Source organism: Dendropsophus ebraccatus, chromosome 1, assembly GCF_027789765.1.
Source record: "Dendropsophus ebraccatus isolate aDenEbr1 chromosome 1, aDenEbr1.pat, whole genome shotgun sequence".
NCBI classification, from domain to species: domain Eukaryota; kingdom Metazoa; phylum Chordata; class Amphibia; order Anura; family Hylidae; genus Dendropsophus; species Dendropsophus ebraccatus.
The window spans coordinates 110,460,754-110,483,062 of NC_091454.1; the positions used below are offsets into that span (position 1 = coordinate 110,460,754).

The 22,309-nt window shown below is 37.4% G+C and overlaps 1 protein-coding gene across 1 annotated transcript in view; it reads right to left on the reverse strand.

Moving 5' to 3' along the window:
- Nucleotides 1–17,585, reverse strand: part of GRM8 (glutamate metabotropic receptor 8) — a 628,898-nt gene extending 611,313 nt beyond the window's left edge. The window contains exon 1 of the mRNA XM_069957605.1: nucleotides 17,058–17,585. Within this exon, the coding sequence (XP_069813706.1) occupies nucleotides 17,058–17,585 (528 nt within the window). The remainder of the gene's footprint in view (nucleotides 1–17,057) is intronic.
- Between the last annotated feature and the right edge of the window lie 4,724 nt (nucleotides 17,586–22,309).

Below are 22,309 nucleotides of genomic sequence, written 5' to 3' on the forward strand. Positions count from 1 at the left end.
CAGAACATGTAGTATCACACCGGACTGTAGGGAGGTGCCACTAGGCAGCCAACCAGAGTATACACTTTAGTAATTCTGGGGTTGTAAAATGAACACTTTTGTTTGATCATCTAGTTATTCACATGTGCCGTATATTGTAATGGCCGTATTACGTGCATGAGCCCTCCCATAGACACTCCGTTTGACACTGAGGCAGGCAGGAATTCCGCAGAATTTGCTCATTGTGAACTAGCACTTATAAGGAGCAAACAAATGATGACCTGTCATGCCAGCGCTTGCTTGGTCCTCGTTCTCCACTTGCTGTCTGTCCTATTACAAACACTGAACGGGGAGGAGCGGTAGGGGCTGCCTGGACAATCCTTAGATTGTCCGAATGACCCATAGAACATAGCGTCAGTGTTCAGCCCCCGCTCATGTTGCACGGAGCAACAGCCATCAGACCATCGCTATCATTGCAATTTTAAATTGTCATGTTTTCAGACAATGATCAACTGACATTGTGTATGTTGGCTGATAGTTGCCTTTTAACCTGACCTATTACACCAAATGATTACCGGCCCATAATCATCTGGTGTAATATGGCCTTAAGTATCTGTTACATTGTATGTTGAGTCTGGTCTCTGGTTACAATGGTACAATTGTATGTTGTAAATTTTGTAACCTGAGGTCATTGTAAGTTGAGGGACCACTGTACTACTTTATTTCAGTGTTTTGAGCCTATCAGGTTTATGTTACTGTGTCCTGTCTTCATCAAGGCATCAATGTAAATTACAAACCAATAATAAGGGGCAATAGGAGATGAATGCTTTATAGCAAAAAAAAAATCTAGCCATTACATCACAACACTCTTGATCGCTTCACCTAAAGGGGATGATCCTAGGGAAAGATGTTTTTCCAGTTTGTATAGATCCTGACCAAGTCTGTCTGAGATTACATGAAGAGACAGAAAGATATAAACAAGCCTACAAAGAGAAAATCTGTGCTTATTTCTCCAAGATGTCTGGAACAAACTTCCTGCAGTTCCTTCAAAAACTGTGTGCAAACATTTCATAGAAGAATTGATGCTGTTCTGGGCGGTCACACCAAATATTGATCCGATTTAGATTTTGCTACTGCTCATTCAATTTGCATTTTATTAATTGATAAAAATAAACTATTTACCCTTCTATTTTTATCTATTATCTATTTTTCATCTATTTTACAACTTTTAAACAATAGTGTGTGCTGCAGAAATGCTGTAGATTTATTTCAGATTTTCCCCACTAACTTCAGCAGGAAAGTCAAAGTCCACAATAATTATTTCTCTCTTAACATTGGCATGATACGCTCCTGTATATGGCATATATGTATATGGTATATTCCCAAAATAGTATAATTTTCTGCTAATGATTTGTCTACAGAACTTGTTTGGATTTTAACCTGTAGAAAATGCGTAGCATGTCTGACCTAAGTGAAAGTACTCTAAAGCTTGGGTAACAAGATTACATACCACAGCGCAACAAAATTCTTTTTCAACACTTTGTCTTTTGCCAATATTATGTGATGCAAAAAAGCTTTGCATATAGTTAGGGGTGTGCAGTCATAAAATATCAATTCAAACGGTCATTCCCATTTCTAATGATGCCATAAACCAACATATACATATGCCCATTCTCTCGTCTGACTGGTAAATAGTCAGCCGCCAGTTTGTTTGTCTTACATTACTGCCTATAGCAGAAATTCATGAACACCCAGAAGTGATTTTTTTCCGTGATATCCAGCTGTGTCAATCTATTTCAAGTTCATCTGTGCAGGAGTTATCCTATTCCAAGAAAATTGCAGAGCTTCCTTTTCGCTTTCAGCCTTTATTTCAGGACAGTTGAATGTGTGCAAACTACAATGTTGGAAATTGAGTAAGAAAAGCCGTGCTATTGTCAAAGGAATTCTTTCTGGTACTACTACGTATTTACTATATTATTAGCAATTAGTGAATATCTTATAAGCAATTGGCTTTATTATCCAGTCTATCTAATGTAATTATGTGGGAGATGCAATAATGTTTGTGCTGCCTATAGACTGACAAACAATAGCGATGATTACATTGCTATACCATCATTCAACAAGCCTCTGCAGACATAATGAAATAAGCAATCCTGCAACAAGCACTAGAAACTCTTATTTGTGGTTAAATAACATAGTGATTATTGCGACCTAAGGCAACCCGTCATGTCGACTAATTGAGAGGAATGTCAGGGTCACTTAAGATCTTGATTAATCCAGCTGGCTTAGAAGTCAAAGAATTGTGGCCTTAGAAACCACCATACTTCCAGGATCACGTAAAACATGCAAGTGTATGCTAACACACTGAGAATAGCCTTAACCTGAAATGTTTACTGCATGAATTCAGACATCTAAATATATATGTGTCCTTCCATATTTAGGGATTTATATAACACACATATATTTTTAGACCTGTCTACTAAAGAAAGCATGCTAATGCAGCTCAGCTTTCCTCGGTAACACACTAACAAGATTAGGCATTTGTATTGTGCTCCCTAGGATTGCCCTATAACTGGAAAATATAAATGCTGAGACTATGAATTTCTAAACACAAGGGAAGCTGCTGTGTTTGCATGATTACAAAGGCTAGATGGGAATATTTCTTTGTAGCGCAGAAAGCACAGATGATCTTCCTTTCTAAAGCTTACGTACATAAAGATAATGAAAAAGCATGTGATGCACATTACTTGAATGCAGTCTGTAAGTCTCGCTGCTGTAACGTAGAATTCATTTACTGATACTTAATACCTTGAAGGAAACAAGACACCTATTGACCTATTTGACTTTAAAGCTAATCACAGACTATCGGCAGCCATTTACACAAACTGATAGCGCTTCCTACATGACTTGCTCGCTGAAAACAGATCTACAATAATGTCCTGTGACAGTGATTATAATCTTTTACCCATACATAATAGGAGATGTTATGGTTTATGACTAAGCAGAGTAAAAAATAATGAAGAATAATGAATAACTATTCGGATTAATAGTAAAAAAAAAAAAAAAAAGGTTTCTCACAGCCATAACATACCTCTATTATGGTAGTAATATGGGCTCATTATGGTTCCGTGGGGAGTATAGATGCCCGAGACTGTAATGTTAAATGCTTTGTTGTGTTAATTTATTGTTGTGTGCTATGTTTGAGTTTTAAAGTTTTAACAAGCTGTTTTAAAATGTAGTTATGGGTTCTGCTTGCAGTTGGAGCCAATACCCTGCATCCATACATTGGCTTTAGTGGCAGCATGAAAGACATTTCCAATTAGATATTCATTAGAAGTGAGCTCAACTGAGCTCAGGGTCTTTAAAAAAACAGCCTATGGCCATGTTATCACTGTGTAAGACACCGGCCGTTCTGTGACCTGGCCGGGTCACGCAACGGCCAGTGTCAGACATGTTTATTCAGGCTGGTACTGCAGTACCGTCCGGATGATCTTGCCCACAAATACGAATGTCCCGCTGCACACAATGTGTGAACTGACAGGGTTTTCTGCAGCCACTATTCACTGACTAGCGGCCGCAGAAAACTGACATGTCATTTTCTTGCGTTGCCGCTAGAGATCCCGGGCGGAGTGTAGACTATGGGGGAGATTTATGAGGGGCTTGAAATATACACCTGGTGTAAACTGCCCACAGCAACCAATCACTGCTCCTTTTATATTTTACCAGAGCTGAAAGCTGAGCTGTGATTGGTTGCTGTGGGCAATCCGTCTGGGATTCTATGCTTTCACATACAACATGTGTGCTGTATAAATCACAGTCGTTGTTGCAACGGCCATGATTTCTACAAGACATACGTTGTGGGAACATATGCTATAGCTGTATCAGGCTGCATCTAACTTCTTCAGCGACCGTTATTCAAATGCCGAACAGTGGGACTCGAGCATGCCCAAGTTAAGATGACAAAGATTGCGTCTGCAAAAAAGGACGCATATATGGGCGTTCAATTGCAGTGTCGCATGAAAAATCAAGTGGCTGGGCTGCACCAATTAACTTTGTATGATCCTGCAGTCCTGGAAACTGACAGTAAAGGATATGTATATAGCAATTAGTTGAGCAGGCATTTAGTATGTGTCGAGAAGAGAGCAGGAAGTGCTCAGCAGTGGGGACTGGCAATGGAACAATACCAGCAAGGAATCAGTGTCAGGTGAGTACTTTCTTTTCTACTAGTTAAACTATTGCTCCTAATTCTACAAGGTTTGTAAATTGGCATTTATGAATATTCTGAGTATACATTAGTATTACAGTTCAAATATACTGCAGAAAATAGTCAAAGAGCTTCTTTAATACAACTGTATGCATAGAAACTTAACACAGCAAAACTAATGTTTCAAGCCTATAAGCCAAACGGGGTATACATTATGTCACTGGTATATGCCCAGATACCAGCAAAAGGGGGGGGGATCACTATTATACTGGCTACACAAAAAAATGTAAAACATATTTTGACATCTTTGCAGATTTTTTTTCCCAACTACAATTTCATGTTAGGCTATGTTCACACTACGTTCTTTTTTAGTAAAAAACGGACGTTGATTGCAATGGAATCAGCATCTGTTGTTTACTGCAGGGGAGGCATTGTATTGCAATGCCACCCGCTGTATGCACACATCGTTATTTTAACACCTGTTCTTTAGAATGGGTGTTAAAATAATGTGCATGCTTATTATTTCCGGATGCTGTCCACCAAACAGCATCCAGAAATAATAACTGTTCACACAATGTGAAGTCAGACGGTGGCTGTACTTTACATTAAAGTGAATGGCTACAATTGACTTGCCCGCAAGTCAGTTGTAGAAAAAGAACGTTCCTGCAGCTGATACAGAGGTTTTGGCTGCAGGAACGTCCTAAATGCAGCCCGGCAGTTTAACAGCATACGTTGCAATGCAACGGAAACTTTTAAACATTGTGTGAACATAGCCTTAAAAAGCCTGCATGCAATTTGAATTAGAAACATGCCCTAGAAGTGTTTCTTTGAAAGCGAACCACCATGCACAACAAATACAGACTATTTTGAAGTAGGTTCTCAATGCATGTAAAGCAGATCTAATCATTCACTTGCTGAATAATTATATTTATTTTTTAAACATTTTTAAAATGTTTTAATATCCTCAATACTAAAGAAAGAATTCCATCTGATTGTGCACAAGGTTTCTCCTATTACCAGAACTAGAGCTGTCTCTTTTGTTCCTGATTTATGATGTGTACATTCCCTAATTAACATGAGAACACAGGCACATATGGCCAGAGAAAATTCTAATGAGAGCTTTATGCATCCCATCAACCTGCAGGTTTATCAAATCCTAACTTAGAAAGAAAGAAATTCATTTCTTCATATTTAATTTTTCTCCAAACAAAAAATACTTATCTAGGGTCCATAATTAGATCTAAAGAAGATGTCTCCTTTTTATGCTGGAAATTGTGCTCCATCAATTACATGGGTAAATAGAAGATTTTCCCACAGGAGACACCATGTGACCCTATATTGATCAAGACTGCAGTGGAACGTTCTTTGCAGTTGCATTGCATAATGGAAATCAGGCGTTGGCTGTCATGGTTTCACAAGACAAATTGATGGTATTTGAGACAAATCATTGCCTCATTTTCATCTCTGTTTCAGGTTTATAGCTTAGTTTCTCAATGAAACCTTAACCAATATAGCACATAGTGCAGAGCTAGACTATGATGCATTAGATGTGGCTATTACCGATCAGACTGTTTATGATACATTATGTATGAAGCAACAAAAATATTACACAATTAGAAAAAAAATAATTATGTTCGAAATTGCGTTTTACAGGGAAATGGAAGATTTAAGATAAGACAAAGGAGAATAAAGACAGCCAACCAGCTGGAGCATTTTAATCTCATTTCTTTTTTTGTGCACCTTGGCATGCCTGAACAAGCTAAGTAATTTCTCTAGGGCTTATTGAAAGTTGTAGGCTTTTTCTTTCGTTCTTGGTTTCTTGCAACACACAATAATCCCAAGATAGCCCCTCAAGCCATGGTATAAGTCTCACAAATCTTGTGCAGTACAGTATCTGATACTCGTGCTCAGAATGGAGGAGATGAAAAGCTGCCAAGGTTTCAACAGAGCAATGTTAAACTAATACTCAGTCCTGCCACAAATTCCTGATAACTGAGGGAAATGACTTCCTACGAGAATCATTCTCATGATCCCAGCTTTTTCCTTCCCTTGCACGAATCACAACTGTATAGTACCTCAATCTGTCATGACCTCATAAGCCATAAAAACTAGTACAGTTGCGTTTTGCAAACCAGTAAACTTTTAGATTATGACAAACTTTTTTTTTTTTTTTTTGGAACAGAGATTCAGCGAGAAAGAAAATAAAGACACTTTAATAAATAAGAGAGAAACACAGTAAGGAAACGTATAAGTTTGCTTTAAATTACAATAAACTACTTTTTATAAAAAGGGGTTATAATAGTGCTCAATATATTTAAAATAATGATGCTTTTTAATGTTTTTCTCATTCCATATAGTAATGTAAAAATTGCTATGGTCATATTCTTTTTATGTTGTCACATGGCATCAAGTGGTATCAGAGTTAGAGTATGTTCCCACAATGTCTTTTTTTACCATTTTACGGATGCCTTTTTGGGCTACTGTCATTTGGCTCTAAAATAATAGCTATTCAGAATAAAGGCGGCTGTAAACAGGGCATAAAAAGACATTGTCTGAATATAGCCTAAAGGTCCTATTACACACAAGCTAAATCCAGGAACATACTATAAACAGAGAACAGGTCACAAAGGAAAGACTGAGATTTCTCCTCTTTCCAAATTCATTCCTGGCTTTGGCTTTAAAGGGAACCTGTCACCCCCCGTGCCTATGAAGAGCCCAACTGACCCCAGTCATTCTCTATGAGCGTCAGACTCATCTGTGATGCGCACACGCCGGGTATTAGAGGGTGATATCTTAGCGGCGGGAGCGACTCCAGAAACCGGACTTCGTGCACAGCGTAAGTATAAGGGTCTCTAGGGGGGGTTGGCCGGCCTCTGCCCCGGCAAGGGGGGTTACAGGTTCTCTTTAAGAATCTGTCAGATAAATCGGTGTGTGTAATAGAGACTTAAGGCTTAATAGAGGCTGCCATTGCCATAGAAACTAATACAACCCTATATTATCAGATGCAGACTTTTGAACTGTGTGCTGATAACAAGGTAGGAGGTTCATCTCATCTTCAGACACAATGTCCATGGCTTCCAAAAATAATTTCAAATTTTGATTCACCGGACCACAGAGCAATTTTTGATTTTGCCCCCATCCATTCTAAGGCTGGGTTCACACTACGTATATTTCAGTCAGTATTGTGGTCCTCATATTGCAACCAAAACCAGGAGTGGATGAAAAACACAGAAAAGCTCTGTTCACACAATGTTGAAATTGAGTGGATGGCCGCCATTTAATGGCAAATATTTGCTGTTATTTTAAAACAACGGCTGTTGTATTGAAATAATGGCAGTTATTTACTGTTATATGGCGGCCATCCACTCAATTTCACCATTGTGTGAACAGATCCTTTCTGTGTTTTCTTTTGGTTGCAATATGAGGACCACAATACTGACTGAAATATACGTAGTGTGAACCCAGCCCCAAAGAGTTTTGGCCCAGAGAAGAAGGCACTGCTTTTTGTAGCTTTAACTTGCATTTTTGGACTGCACTTCATACTGTGTTCACAATATTTTTTGGAAGTATTTCTGAGTCCATGCAGCGATTTCCAGTACAGAATCATGCCTATTTTTAATCTAGTGTTGCCTAATAGCAAGTAGATCAAGAAAATTCAATACTGACTGTTGGCCTGGTCCATTGCACATATGGATCCCCAGATTCTCTAAATCTTTTAATGGTATTATGTACTCTAGATGGTGATCAAAGTCTGCTCAATTGTACATTTGGGAACATTTTTCTGAAATTGTTCCATAATTTTTAGACAGGAACCTCTGCCTATCTTTTTTCCTAATAGACTCTTTCTCTCTAACATGCTCATTTTATACCTTAAATTGCTTTTCAGGGTATAAACCCACACACCGTATAAGCAGCGTATTTACTGCTGCAATACGCAGCAAACACGCAGCAAATACGCAGCAGATTAGATCTAAATAACTGAACACAGCATCAAATCTGTACCAACAAATCTGCTGCGTATTTGCTGAGTATTTGTTGCGTATCTGCTGTGTATACGGTGTGTGGGTTTGTACCCTCAGCTGGGTTCACACTATGTATATTTCAGTCAGTATTGTGGTCCTCATATTGCAACCAAAACCAGGAGTGGATTAAAAACACAGAAAGGCTCTGTTCACACAATGTTGAAGTTGAGTGGATGGCCGCCATTTAATGGCAAATATTTGCTGTTATTTTAGAACAACGGCTGTTATATTGAAATAATGGCCGTTATTTACTGTTATATGGCGGACATCCACTCAATTTCAACATTGTGTGAACAGATCCTTTCTGTGTTTTTAATCCACTCCTGGTTTTGGTTGCAATATGAGGACCACAATACTGACTGAAATATACGTAGTGTGAACCCAGTCAAGCTGTATTTATTATTACCAGTACATTACTTTTTCAGCCATCTGTTGTCTTTCCCAACTTTTCTGAGAAAATATAATATGCACTAGATTTCATCCCTGATCCACTTAATCAAATATTGTGTGCCAAATGGTTTATCAAGCTAGACTTCTGAGAGTCATGAAACATAATCAAACTTTGGGGGATAAATAAAAGGTAGCTAAAGATGAGAAAGCTGGACCGAGGTTCAGGTTCGTACAAACCTGAACCATCGTCATTTGAATCCTAAGTCATAGGCTGTATCCCTGTTTTCCAAGAGGGACTCGGGCTGTCTTCACAGACCAGGAAGACAAAAGGATTTAAATGCTGAACTGGAGTATGAGGTATCCCAGATCATTGACTTCAGGAAAGTTCAGGGAGCATTGTAGTATCTGGTCCGTTGGAAAGGTTTTTTTAAAGTAATCTGGATAAATTGGCCTCTGAGACTCCTTGTAAAAAAGGGGGGGGGGCTGTGAGAAGCTTACCTGACCCTGTGTCTGTGCCACCTTCTCTTCCTGTTCCAGCTCCCCTTCCAGACATTCCTTTGATTCTGGGTACACTTCCATTGTTGAGTATTGTGCAGAGTGTGCCACCCCAATCAAAAGGTAGAAGGGCCAATGAAGCCTCCAGCTGGAGCACTCCTGTGGCTGAGATTGGTCTCTCTTCGCCATTTGGACCTAATGTTACCTCCTGCCTGGCCTGTTTTCTCAATTTGATTTTCTGCTTTTAACCCTTTGATATGTTATCTGCTTTTGATCCAATCTTAGTGTTTCTTTTCATATATGCCCTTTTAGTGCTAACCCAGCCTGACTCACCTCCCTCCCCCTTTGTGTGTGCTTATTTCAGTGTAGAGATCTATGTCAAGTTGGGGAATGTCCTTTATGGCACAAGTAGGTAGGGACAGTGGAGTGAGTGAGAACAGGGCTGCATTGATTCCTACTAGTGTTGAACGAGCATGTTTGGTCGGGCATAGTGCCTGATCAAAAATTGGAGTGCTCAATTGAGCTTAATGCTTGACTAAGCACCTTAGGGTGCTTTTGAAATATTCAGTACAGTCATGTCAGTACAGTAGTGTGAATATTTATACAGTATTTACACAGTTTCAGAGTTCCTGGCAACATCATTCATTATGATGCTGGGAGCTCCGAAACAGTTTAAAGGAACCCTTACAGTAAAAAAAAAAGGCAGCCATACTTCTGTTGCCAGCTATGGACCCCTGCTTAATGACAGCCCACTGTGGCAGGAGAGGGCAATGGTGAGCTGAGCAGGCTGTAGCTGAGCAGGGGGAATCTCTAGGCTTTCTTTTCTTTAGATGTCTGGACAAAGTTCTATTATTAATTCTGCACAATACTCAACAGGTTTGAGACCGAAACAACTGTATTTCAGACTAAAGGCTAAAGTTGCCCTGTCAGGTTCATCATACAGGTAAGCAGGGTTTGTAAAAAGTATAACAACATAATGTTGTTCTGGGAATCAGGAGGGAGAGAAAGGACCCAGTCCTATGGTTCTCCTCTCTGTAAAGACATAATTATATCCACTTTTAGGTGTTCCAAGCCTGAAAACTGTGGTCTGAGATTTTAGTATAACTTACAACTCCTCCTGTGAAGAGACAAAAAAAAATCTCTCACCAGAAAGCACTCAGGAAGGTTAAAGATGTTTTCCAGGGAAAAAACTATTGATAGCTTAGCCACAGAAACCAAGTACAGAGCCAAATGACCTATTCACTGTACTACGGACAGCAAACAATTATTCATTGTTTTTCCTGTCAATAAGCAGCTTTTCTCTGGGAAACTGAGACTGGAAAGACTCTTGATACTGCACTTTATCTACCATATCTTGCATTAGCTAAGTCAACTAATGTCCATAGGGTTCATGGAAGAATTTTGTTGCACAGTTAAAATCAAGTCCTGGGCTGGGATTTTTTTACCTCCTGTGCCGCACCCTTCTGACAACAGGTGGTGCCCCCTGAGAAAGCCACTTCAACTGGCCTGATGGCCCTAATTAATGCTACGTTTACATGAAACAATAATTCGCCCAATCGTACGATTAACGATGTCGAAGTAACGATTTTTTTTCATAACGATCAGCATTTAGACGATACGCTAAATCGTACGGAAAATTCATTTTTCGATCGCTTAATCCTATCTCACACATTGGTTAAATCGACGAACGACTGTTCACACGGAACGATCTGCAAATTTTTTGCGAACGGTCAACGACAATTTGAGAGGTTCTTGAAAGATCAAAATGAACGATTTCTCGCTCGTCGTTTGATCGTTCGCTGCGTTTACACGTACGATTATCGTTCGAATTCGATCGTTATCGCGCAAATTCGCACGATAATCGTTCTGTGTAAATGCAGCATAAAGAACTCTTATATTTGTGTAAAACACCTGCATAAAGTTTTCCTGTTTGTTTATTATGTGACGGCCCTTTATCTTTAAAAATAATTTTTTTTGTCAAGTGAAAACAGATCATATTGAAATGAACAAATCCAATTCCTTACTGTGATATCATAAGTATAACAAATATTATACACATTCGAAGCATAGCTATCCCTCTTTACCAGAAGTCAGAAGTACTATTACAGAAAGAAAACCCACTGGAATGCTGATTTTTAAAGGCGTTGCTTGATAAATTGAGTTTTTCTGTGTTCTTAGCTTTAGCACTTCTTAGCAAATGATGTATTTTTCCTCAAGGATATCACACAAATAACTTCAGGGAAACTGTTTACAGTCATGTAGTTTAATATTATCACAACCTCTCACAAGAAATTTTATTTTCTTTTTTTTTTCTCTGATTGTTGCTCTGTGCAACAAACACTCACAAATATAGCATAATTTAATTGTATAGTGGGAACATAATGTGGGTTCTTACCACAGGTGTTTATGGCATGTTGGTATTGTATATGTCTTGTATACTTAACAAATTTTATGTCAGTATCTGACGTGCATAATCATTTCTCCCCTTTGGGAATGGGAACTGAACAACCCTGTTTTTAGGATGGTGGTGGTCAACAAAATGTGTGGTGAGAAAAGTTTTACAACATATAGGCATATAAACTTCTATATATGTATTTACTTTTTTTTATACTAAAATGGTTTCTAATAATAAATATGTGGGTTTTTCTCATAGAAGCAGTAAAGTAAGCAAGGTAAAATAAAGGTTCAGACATTAATGTAAATAAGTCTTAATATTAGAATACCTGTTACCAGGTCAATTAATTATTTCTCCTTTAGGCAATTACTGTAGTTTGCTATGGAAAGTAAATGTTATATACTGAAAAGTTAGTAAACCCAGGGCCTATATTACAACCATGCTTGCCAATCAAGAGTCTATGTGATGAAAAAAAAATCATAGTAATTTTATTTGTTCAAGTAACTAAATAGCTACTTAAAAACTGTTCGGATAGTATAGAATTTTTCAAGAAGCATTTTCCTTGCCAGCAAGAAAGATTATCTGAAACGTTCTGTCAATAGCTGTTTTCCTTACACTCCAAAAGATTGTGAGGCAGGACCTCTGTAACAAAAAGCAAAGCCAGACAGACTGGCAAAAAACGCCTCTAAGGACATTGCAGGTTTCCAAAAGTAATGAGATAGCAACCCTGTAGTATATCCACAGTAACTAGACTGCCTGACAGGAGCCAAAATATATCAATTCCCTTTCAGTGGGAGCTGTTGCAGCCTCATGCTTCCTGCATATAATGTCAGCATTACAAAATTGTTAGATTTCAGACAATACATATTATCTAGGGGCTACATGAAATTGCAGCATTTGACATAACACAATCTAAAAAATCAAAAAGTCATATTGATAATTTCTTCAACAGATGATTGAATGTATGAGAATATGTAAAACTGGTGCATAATTCTGGAAAATTGGCCAACCTTTGTATTCTTGAAAATGTAATCCTGTTTTCTAGGGGTGAGCATGAAGTCCTGTGTTTTTAAAGTAGACTTACCTCTTTTCTGAGATAAATAAGTGTACATGTCACAAAAAAAAAACTTTAACATGTCAAATGTCGGTTGGGGTCCAGACCATAAGTGATCAGGAGAATACCCTCCTCTCTCCCTGCTCTATGTCTATGAGAGTGAGACCCATAGACTTACATTATGTGGTTTCTCCTGGCTCATTCTCCACGGTCGGAAAACCCAGCCCCCGAACCATAACAAATTTTGATTTGTCTTTAAAACATATAAAAGAAACTATTTGTGACAGGGCTACTCTAAACTGTATGGTAAAATGAGGGTAACTCTCAATGACTGAGGTCGTGAGATTAGTTCCCAGATAAGTCTGTGGCTAAGTCAATCATTGTATAAGAAACAGTTTTTTACAAGTTGTTAAAAATACATAAAAGTCTCAATGTAAAGAAGTAGCTAATAAAAAAGTAAATAGAAGAGACATATCCCCTGGATAGATGGATAGATAGATAGATAGATAGATGATAGATAGATAGATAGATAGATAGATAGATAGATAGATAGATAGATAGATAGATCAAAAGTATCAAAACGACTGCAGTACTCCAAGATGTGATCCGTGTAAAGATTTATTGGCTCATAACAACAAACAGCTGATTGTGTTTATTAGATAGATAGATAGATAGATAGATAGATGTAGCAAAAACACGCACCACTCAGGAGTAAAGGTAGCAAAGGGGGTGCCAGCCGTCCCACCTTGATCCACTGGGGTGTATTTAGACGTAGCACAAATGACCGCAGCACTGCACAATCAAAGTGAACAAATGGTGTCGGTTTATTTTAGTGCATCTCAGGGAACAAGCTTGTTCCCTGAGATGCACTAAAATAAACCGACACCATTTGTTTACTTTGAATGTATAGTGCCGTGGTCATTTGTGCTACGTCTAGATAGATATTTTCTTTATTGTTAAGTTAGGAACGTTGCATTACATTCCATGGCAAATTTTTACACTGTATTGTAACTTTTTTTACTCTCTTAAAATTAAAAGCCTTGTTTTGGCTGTCTGGTCTCATTGATGACATAATCAGATTTTTGCTATGAACTCAAAAAAGTATAGTTATCTTGACTGCTTATAGGTATCCTAAAGTAGCTTCTGTCAGCAAAGACTTCTGCCCTCGGGGCTTTCTTAAATTCCCTATAGTCAGTTTTTGAAGAATCATCTGATAGCATGTCATATAATTCCCGGCACAAACAAAACTGTCAAAGAATAGTGTTTATTAACTAACATTTTGGTTATAGATATAAAGAGCATATGCCCTCTGCATGATGTTTTTCTATGGTTTTAGAATGAGCATTTTGGAATGATAAATGTAATAGATTTTGCGATGGATATTTTATCTACATCATTTACATAATTGCATGTTTTGTTATTAGGATTGATGGCTCACCTATAGACTCTGTCTATAGAGAATGGCACATTCTCATCTGTCAAATGAGCAAAGATGTACTAACAAAGTAAGATACCAAGGGTCCAGAAGTATTCAGACAGTGACAGAAGTTTTATCATTTATCTTTTTTACACTCCCATTTTAGATCTGAAACAAAACCCTCAATATGTGGTTGAAGCGTAATGTTTCAGTAAGGAGTTTAACATAAATATTGCATTATTGTTAAGGAATTACAGACCAATTTTTTAATAGTCCCTCCATATTAACAATATAATCAATGTATCAAAAAGTCAAATAGTTGACCCAATCGTATGTGCACCAAGCTACTCCTACTAACTCAGGGAAACATTGGCGCACTTACCCTAAAAAAGGCGATCCCTAGCTTGTATTATCCCTATATACACAAGTATGTGTAGAATTAATAAGTCCTTGTGGGGGGATAGTACAGGGAGGGGGTCGCCTTTTTAGGGCAAGTTCTCAGTTGGTTCTCTAAGTAGGGGTATCTTAGTGCACATACGGTAAGGTCAACTATTGAAGGACTGCATTCAATCAATATGTATGTTTCTGTAGATACCACTTCATTGTATGGTGAGACAGTTCCATATTACCGTTTTACAGCTGTTCATAATAGTATTAGTAGGATCAGGCTCTGCAGTTGGTTTGTTCAAGTTTTCTGTGATGTTTAAGAGTTGGACAACTGTTTAATACTTTGGACTTAGAAATAATTAATGTGATTAACATTGGTACTAATAGGTGTCTTGTGACAGGCTATAGGCCCTAATATTGTGCTTCCTCCATATTCATAGGCTAAAAACTAATTGTACAATCGAGTAATAAGTAATTTAATGGTCCAGTTTCTAAAAGTGGAGACTATTATACAATCTTAGCTCCCCTGACAGCTATCTTCATAATTTGGCAACAATGTCTAACACTGGTCAAGGCAGGCCTGGGTGGCCTATGTGTTCATACTCATTTTCTATCCATCCAACTAAAGCAAAACAAATGTAATTATAAGCCTTAGGCTATGTTCACACACAGTAAAATAAAAGCAAAAAACAGTCGTAACTTTAAGGTAAAAATACAGCCTTATTTTTAATGAAATAATGCAATCAATTGAAGTCAATAGAAAATTGACCAGCAGTATACACACAGTATAGAATAACAGCTGTAACTGATTACGACCTTCAAAATGGTCGGTATTAGCGATAAGCAATTTAACAATACTAGCAAAGTAAAGTTCTTTGCTGGGCTTGGAGGTTGACTTACCAGATGGCTGCCTTTGAACCCCGTGCCGCTCCACTCTAGGTACCTGGAATAGCTGGATCTAGTTCAAAGGCAGTTGCTGACAAGCTGACCACCAAGCCTAGCAAAGAGCTTTACTTTGTTAGTACTGTAAATTTGCTCACCCCTACTCAATTTGCTCATTATTTACCCTCGCTTTAGCAAAAAAGCTTTTTTTTACCTGTTCACACATTGTTTTATTTTCACTGAAAATTAAGGCTGCATTTTTATTTTACTGTGTGTGAACACTGCTTTAATGTGTAAATTAAATGCTGAATATTTGGTAATGCTGCCTAAAATTATCTTCTGAAATAACATTTAGAAATGCCACTTAAACCATCCTTGATGGTATCCAGAGGTTTACATCAATAGTAATCTCTCATTTTGATAGAAGATGGCAACTTGTTTATATGTGTGTAATAGACTTTTTTAAACATATTAGTGCCATCTGTACATTCTTATTTTGAAATTTTATACTCAAGGTGATAAGGTGTCTCATTGAAAGTACATGTATATAAGACTATAGTCGACATCAGGTGCAGATCCATAGATGAAGGTCGTAGTAATTGTAAACAGAGGTGACTCTAAATAGACACTGTTGTTTCAACCAACAATAAACAGCAATCATGCAAAGATCAATGATATAGGCAAATATAAAAACACTTTGTAATATATCTCATCAAACAAAAATGCTTGCTTCTTGTGTCTCCCCCTTCCTACCAAATTGCATATTCCCCCCCCCCCCCACACACACACACACCTTCTTGCTAAACTGTCATCAACTCTCAAAATCAACCTAGTAATGACTTTAGTTCAGGAAGACAAAGAGAAAGGCGGCTAAAAGACAACTTGCAGCTGATATTTGCTACTTAAAATATGCTAAAGAACAGACTATACCAAATTAATAATGGCCAGGTATAGTGCTGCTCCTCATGTACACACATAGGACAGCTTATTCCGAATAGTGACCTGAAATGACAGGTACACTTTAAAATGACTAATAAACAAGATGTAACATATAAAAAGTCATCTGGCATATTGGAGGCACCCCTAAATACAACATTTCTCAGACTGTGACTAGGAATAATGTGACATTTATATTTCATTTATGCATAAAAAAATGACATCATACTCCAGATTTTTTATAATTCAAACTGAAATTCAGCCTGAAATTGTCAAGATATAGCATTTAAAAAAAAAAATACATATTTTCAAACATGTTGCCAACAGAGCTGATAAACCTTTAGCTTTGATGTTCTGAAGCCATTTCAGTTCTATGACATTTATGACATCACTGGTATAAAAAGAAATTCTGAAGTGTTTATGAGGGCGGCTTGATTTATTCCTACATTATAGAGGATTCTCATCTACATATCCCTCTATAAGGCACGATAAACACAATGCTCTTTACTGCTTTTATTGATCCATGTATTTTGTTAATGGTGTTCCCTATTTGCAAAAGGTTATAAGAGGAACTCAAAAACATATCTTATTGCAGAAATCTTTTCTAGAAGTACAAAATTACTGAGCGTCACCAGATTATATTCACTTGCTACAAAGATGATTCCAGTGCTAACAGGGGTAAATGGGTCATTAAAACAAGAAAGTGAGAATGCAAAGACTCTTGGCAGACAAACATTTCATTTACTTCGGTACTCCAATAACACATGCTGCTTTCAAAGCTTGGCAATGTAAACCATAAAAAGAAGCATGCTCTGCATAAATTATTCTACTTGAAGAAAATGGCATGTTATTCATAGACAAAAGACTGCAAATATAGATTTAAACAAATACCTTACCTTAAAGAGTCTTAATATATTAGCCACCATAATGGAAACAGAACTTGCTGCAGCTCCTATCACTGCAGCTATTCTATCCGGCTTGGTAAAAATAGGTGAATCTCCATTTGCACATCTGACATCAGTAGCATCTTTTTCTATTAAAGCTTGCACAAAAGTTAAGGACTGCTCCAAGGCATAAGTATCCCTAGAGCAAGTATCAAGGATCCGAACCCCTAAAGTAATGTTTGGAAGAAGTTCCTGGTCTTTATTTATCTGGTCTACGGCGTACATCATTGCCTCAAGTCTGTGAATTCCTTTTTCTTTTTTAAGTTCCCCACAAGGCACCCCTCGCTCTCCTCTTGAATGGACTGGGAAAAGACCACCAAGTATAACGTCCCCTTCCACTCGGATAGAGTGGGCATATTCTTGACTTCCAACTGTATGTATCAGGCTTAAGATCCAGTACAGCCTTTTGACCAGATACATGGTGGAAAGGCCGCCAGACTTTAAAGATTTTCTTTCCAAAGCCAACTTTGCTGAAGACATATACACGATCCGAAAGCCAACGCAGTAATTTTTTATGGAAAAATGTAGACCCTTTGAAGTTGCATCTATTAGATGCTATCATCAGTGCCCACTAAGTGACAATATAGAAGGGTTCACAGGATATATCAACAGTTCCTTTAACAGCCACAAAACTAGAACCAAAACATTGGATTCAATTTTATACATTCTCCGTATTCAGAACATCATGCAGATAAACTATAACATGAAAGATATTTCTTAGCGATTCAGTTTGAGGCAGCTGACTCCAAGTCATATTCATTAGGTACTGTCCACCTGAAAAAGAGAAAAGACAAAATATGTTTCAGTCTATGCATTTGTCCCCCAGATATGCCAAAGATGTAACTAACATTACCTTAACAAATAAATTGAAATAACAGATGCAACTGTGCTCTGAGATTGCCATGACTCATTTCCTGCACTGCATACCTTGCCTAATTCAGGTCAATGACCATGAAAATAATATTAAATGTGATTTGTGCTGAAAAACAAGTATAATTTGCTTTTATTGTTTGAAATGAGAAATCTATGTGATTTACAATGAGTAAGATTCCAAAACACAACTTTCAGTATTAACCTTTAGGAAGGTAAATAAAAATTACTCTTACGCTTTTTCTTTTTCTTTTTTCTTTATTTATATCCCAAAATAGACTTACCCCAAAAAGGTAAAATAACTGACAATAGGTTGGGGTTACGTTTTAGATAAATAGGTAAATAAAACTTGGCTCCTCTATATTACTTTACTTTGTGCTTCTGTCTTAAGGCTATGTTCACACTACGTATATTTAAGGCTGTATATTTGAGGCTGTATAGCAACCAAAACAAGGAGTGGATTGAAAACACAGAAAGGATCTGTTCACATAATGTTGTAATTGAGTGGATGGCCGTCATTTAATGGCAAATATGTGCTGTTATTTTAAAATAACGGCTGTTGTTGTTGAACCCAGCCTGAGTCAAAGTGTAACAAATTATTCCTATTTTCTTAGTGCTGCTCAGGGCCCTATCGGGATGGGTATTTACCTTTTTTAGATAGACTTTTGCAAGCACCTTTTTAGAAGTAGAGAAATAATACTGCTATATTACTGCCTAAATAAGGCAGAGTTTAGGCTATGCCCTAACTACATAAAAAATGGCCATCTTTCTGGAAGGCTGTCAAAGAGCAACATGACATGACATCTATCGGTAATGATGGCTGCAAATAATGATCATGAACCAGGGTGTATGCATATTTTCCTGGGAGCCCTAGGGTTGCATCCAACCTCTCCAGCCACTGGGAGTCAAATTGCGAACGTTACGCAAGTTCACTTATCACTAAACATAGCATTGCACTGCATTTTTATATATATATATATATATATATATATATATATATATATATATATATACTGTATATATATTCACATATATAGAAAAAAAAACATTTTGCAATATGTTTTTGGTGTTTTTTTATTATGGTGTAATTCAACAGGAAATAGATTTTGTCATATGGCATACAACAGAATTTATTTTTTAACATATATGTTTTTATCATTGTCAAGAGTATAGGACATGTACATTACATTCAAACTTCCAGTGTAAACCCTAAATTTTGCTTTACTGTTTAAAATAACAATTCCTAAAAGTCCCCATGTAATACTGTTGGATGGTTCCTCAGCAATGCTACCATACCATTAAAACACTACAGCACTAAACTGTGCTTAAATAACCATTACTATTTAGTGTTCAAATAAAACTGCAGTACAGTGCCTAAATAATACAAGTGCACACTTAATAGGCCACTAGGGGAAATTGCTGATATCAGAAGTTTTATGGTAGCCAGTAATGGGTCACATTCTTCCCTGCCATTAGTCACCAATAGCTGATTGACAATTTGCTGAATCTCATGTATTCTAAAAGGGTATTTTTCATTTCACTTACTCTATTGCCTTTGCATGGTTATAGATGTTTGCAGTGCTATAGACTAAAGCTGATGGTATACGACTAGTCAGCACTTAAAAGTCATGCCTATGGCTAACTTAAACGGCAGTGGATCAAGGGCATTGACTCATAGTTTTAATTTTATGCAGTTAATATATATATATATATATATATATATATATATATATATATATATATATATTAAGAAATAGCCTGTCACTCTGAAAATTAAACTATAAGAGAGCATTAGCAACTGCTTCCTAAAAGAATTATCCATGATTTGAATAAAATCGCAGCTTTTTTTTTTTCAAAAACATTGCTACACCAGTCTGTGGGTTCTATGTTGTATTGATGTTCAGCCCCATTTACTTCAACAGAGCTGTGTGGCGATACAGGACAAAACTCAAGAACTGATGTGGTACCGACTGTACGGATACTAAAGGGAAACTGTCAGCTAGAAAAGACATCTCAAACTCCTTTCTTCTTAACTCCTTAAATAGATAGATAAGCAATGAGACTATCCATACCTTTATTGGACTTGTACAAGACTGCAGGACCACTACAGTAAAGGCACGGATAGTCTCATTGCTTACATAGCTATGCAGCAATTTGAGATCTTTTCTAGCTGACAGTTTCCCTTTAAGTAAATGGGCCATGTTTTATTACTTTCACAACACCCTAAATACAGGCTTGACTGCACACTTGCCAAATTTACAGCTGTCCTACTAGTTAAAGGAACACTTTTGCAGAAAAAGGAAGAGAAATGGTGATATTGGCAGCCACAGACCAAATCCATACAAGCAATGTTCTCATTATCAATATGCCTGTTTCCAGTCCAGCAGGAGAGACTGGAAACCATGGAAGAGAAAGAGAGACGAATGCTAGATATATAGGAAATAATGAATAACTTCTCAGCCTACACTTCTGCATCACTTTTTCTTGGAGGTTTTCCCACATCTGACATTTATCACAAGATAGGTGTTAATGGTCTCTACCATTGGAAGTCTCACAGATCACTAAAACAGAAATCCAGAATTCTTCCATCTTCTTAAAGGAAACCTGTCATTGGTTGCTGTCATTATGCTGCCTGAACCACAGAGGTCATAGGGGCCGATCGCTTCATAGTGTGCACTGACATGGGTTCCTGCGTGCCGCTATTCACTGAATAGTGGCCGCAGAAAACTAACATGTCAGTTGTTTGCTGCGCCGCGAGGGATCCCGGCCAGAGCGTATACTATGTGTATATGCTCTGGCCGGGATCCCATAGACAAATAGACAACAGATTTTTTCCTATTAACTACGGCCATTTCGTAGAAATACGAAAAAATATGTTGTGTGAACATAGCCTAAGTCTATGAGGATGCAGAAAGCATCTGAGCACTGTACTCGAATGGCTCAGTCAGTTTTGTAAACTGTAAATGAAGTGACACAGTGGATCAAACTTCCTCTCCAGTGTGGAGGAAAAGAGGCTCTGGACACCATACTGGTGTCTCAGTATGAGGGCTTTAGCTATCAGTCATTTATTATCTATCCTGTGGATTAGCGATAAATGTCAGTTATAGAAAATCCCCTCTAACAAAACCAAACTCAATAAAAGGATTAGCAAATCAATTTTCCTCCCATTTTATAATGTACAGTTAATGTATTTCCCTTTTGTATAGATTAAATGTGTAACAACATATTCTGACAAAAGAAACACTGCATCCATCTTCACTAAGAGATTAACAGCTTTAGTGCTTGTGCAGGAGCTGCCATTACACTCTAGGAAGACTTTCACGTAATTCATTTTTCTACATGGTATCTGGCTGATTCATCTGTAAACTGGAATGAAACCCAGCACCCAATAGCTAAGGTGGTAACTATAAAAATTCAAGTAGTCCTCCTCTACCCAGGATTTTAGACATGGTTATTGCTCAATTGATTAAACAATTCAGCAACATGGAAGCCTTTGCTGTCAGGAGTTGTCACTGAAAATCTATATGGTCTGATAGGCTGTGTGCAACTACATATGTCTTGAAGCAGTTAGCCCTTTAATAATAGCCATATTTCATTTTTACACTTTCTGAGACTAGCTGGATTTATTTCTCGTACTATCTGGATTTAACTATCTGCTCAACCTTGATAATTTGTATCAGTAATTAAATGAACGAGTTGGCCACATTATGTAGTCATCTACAGAACAACCCATCTAACTCACTAGCAGGCAGAGCCAATCACTTGGGAACCATATACATGTACATTTCAAGGCACATTAGTTCATAACAACTAAACTGTCTCATAAAACTCCAGTTGTATAGCTAACCTCAGCCAACTTTCATACCTGAAAATGAGCTGGAAATATCCACCAAAAAGCATGTAATTGATTGTAAAGAGGGCAAATTACACATGCTATATATGTATTCTGAAATCCCCCCAGTATTTGCAAGTGCTCGAATAAAATTCTTAACTATTGATAATATATAGAAAAAGTACAGGGGAGAGTATGGCAGATGACTTTGTCAGAGCTCTTCTCTAAATGTAATGCTTCTTCGGAAAAATACCTCCATAATAATTGGAGGATATAAATGACACATTTCGGTAATTTTTTGCCCGGTCTTTGCACCAAATTTTGGTGCACGTCCCATGTGGCCCAACAGGCCTGAAACCCACCATTTTTCAGGGAAAACAAGAATATCTGTCAAAAATAAATTACTTCAGGGATTTTTTTTTTTTATTAAACCCTGTATTTTTTGGCGCTAAGTTTTTGGTGCATAAGTAAGGTATTTGAAACTCATGGAAATATTTTACCA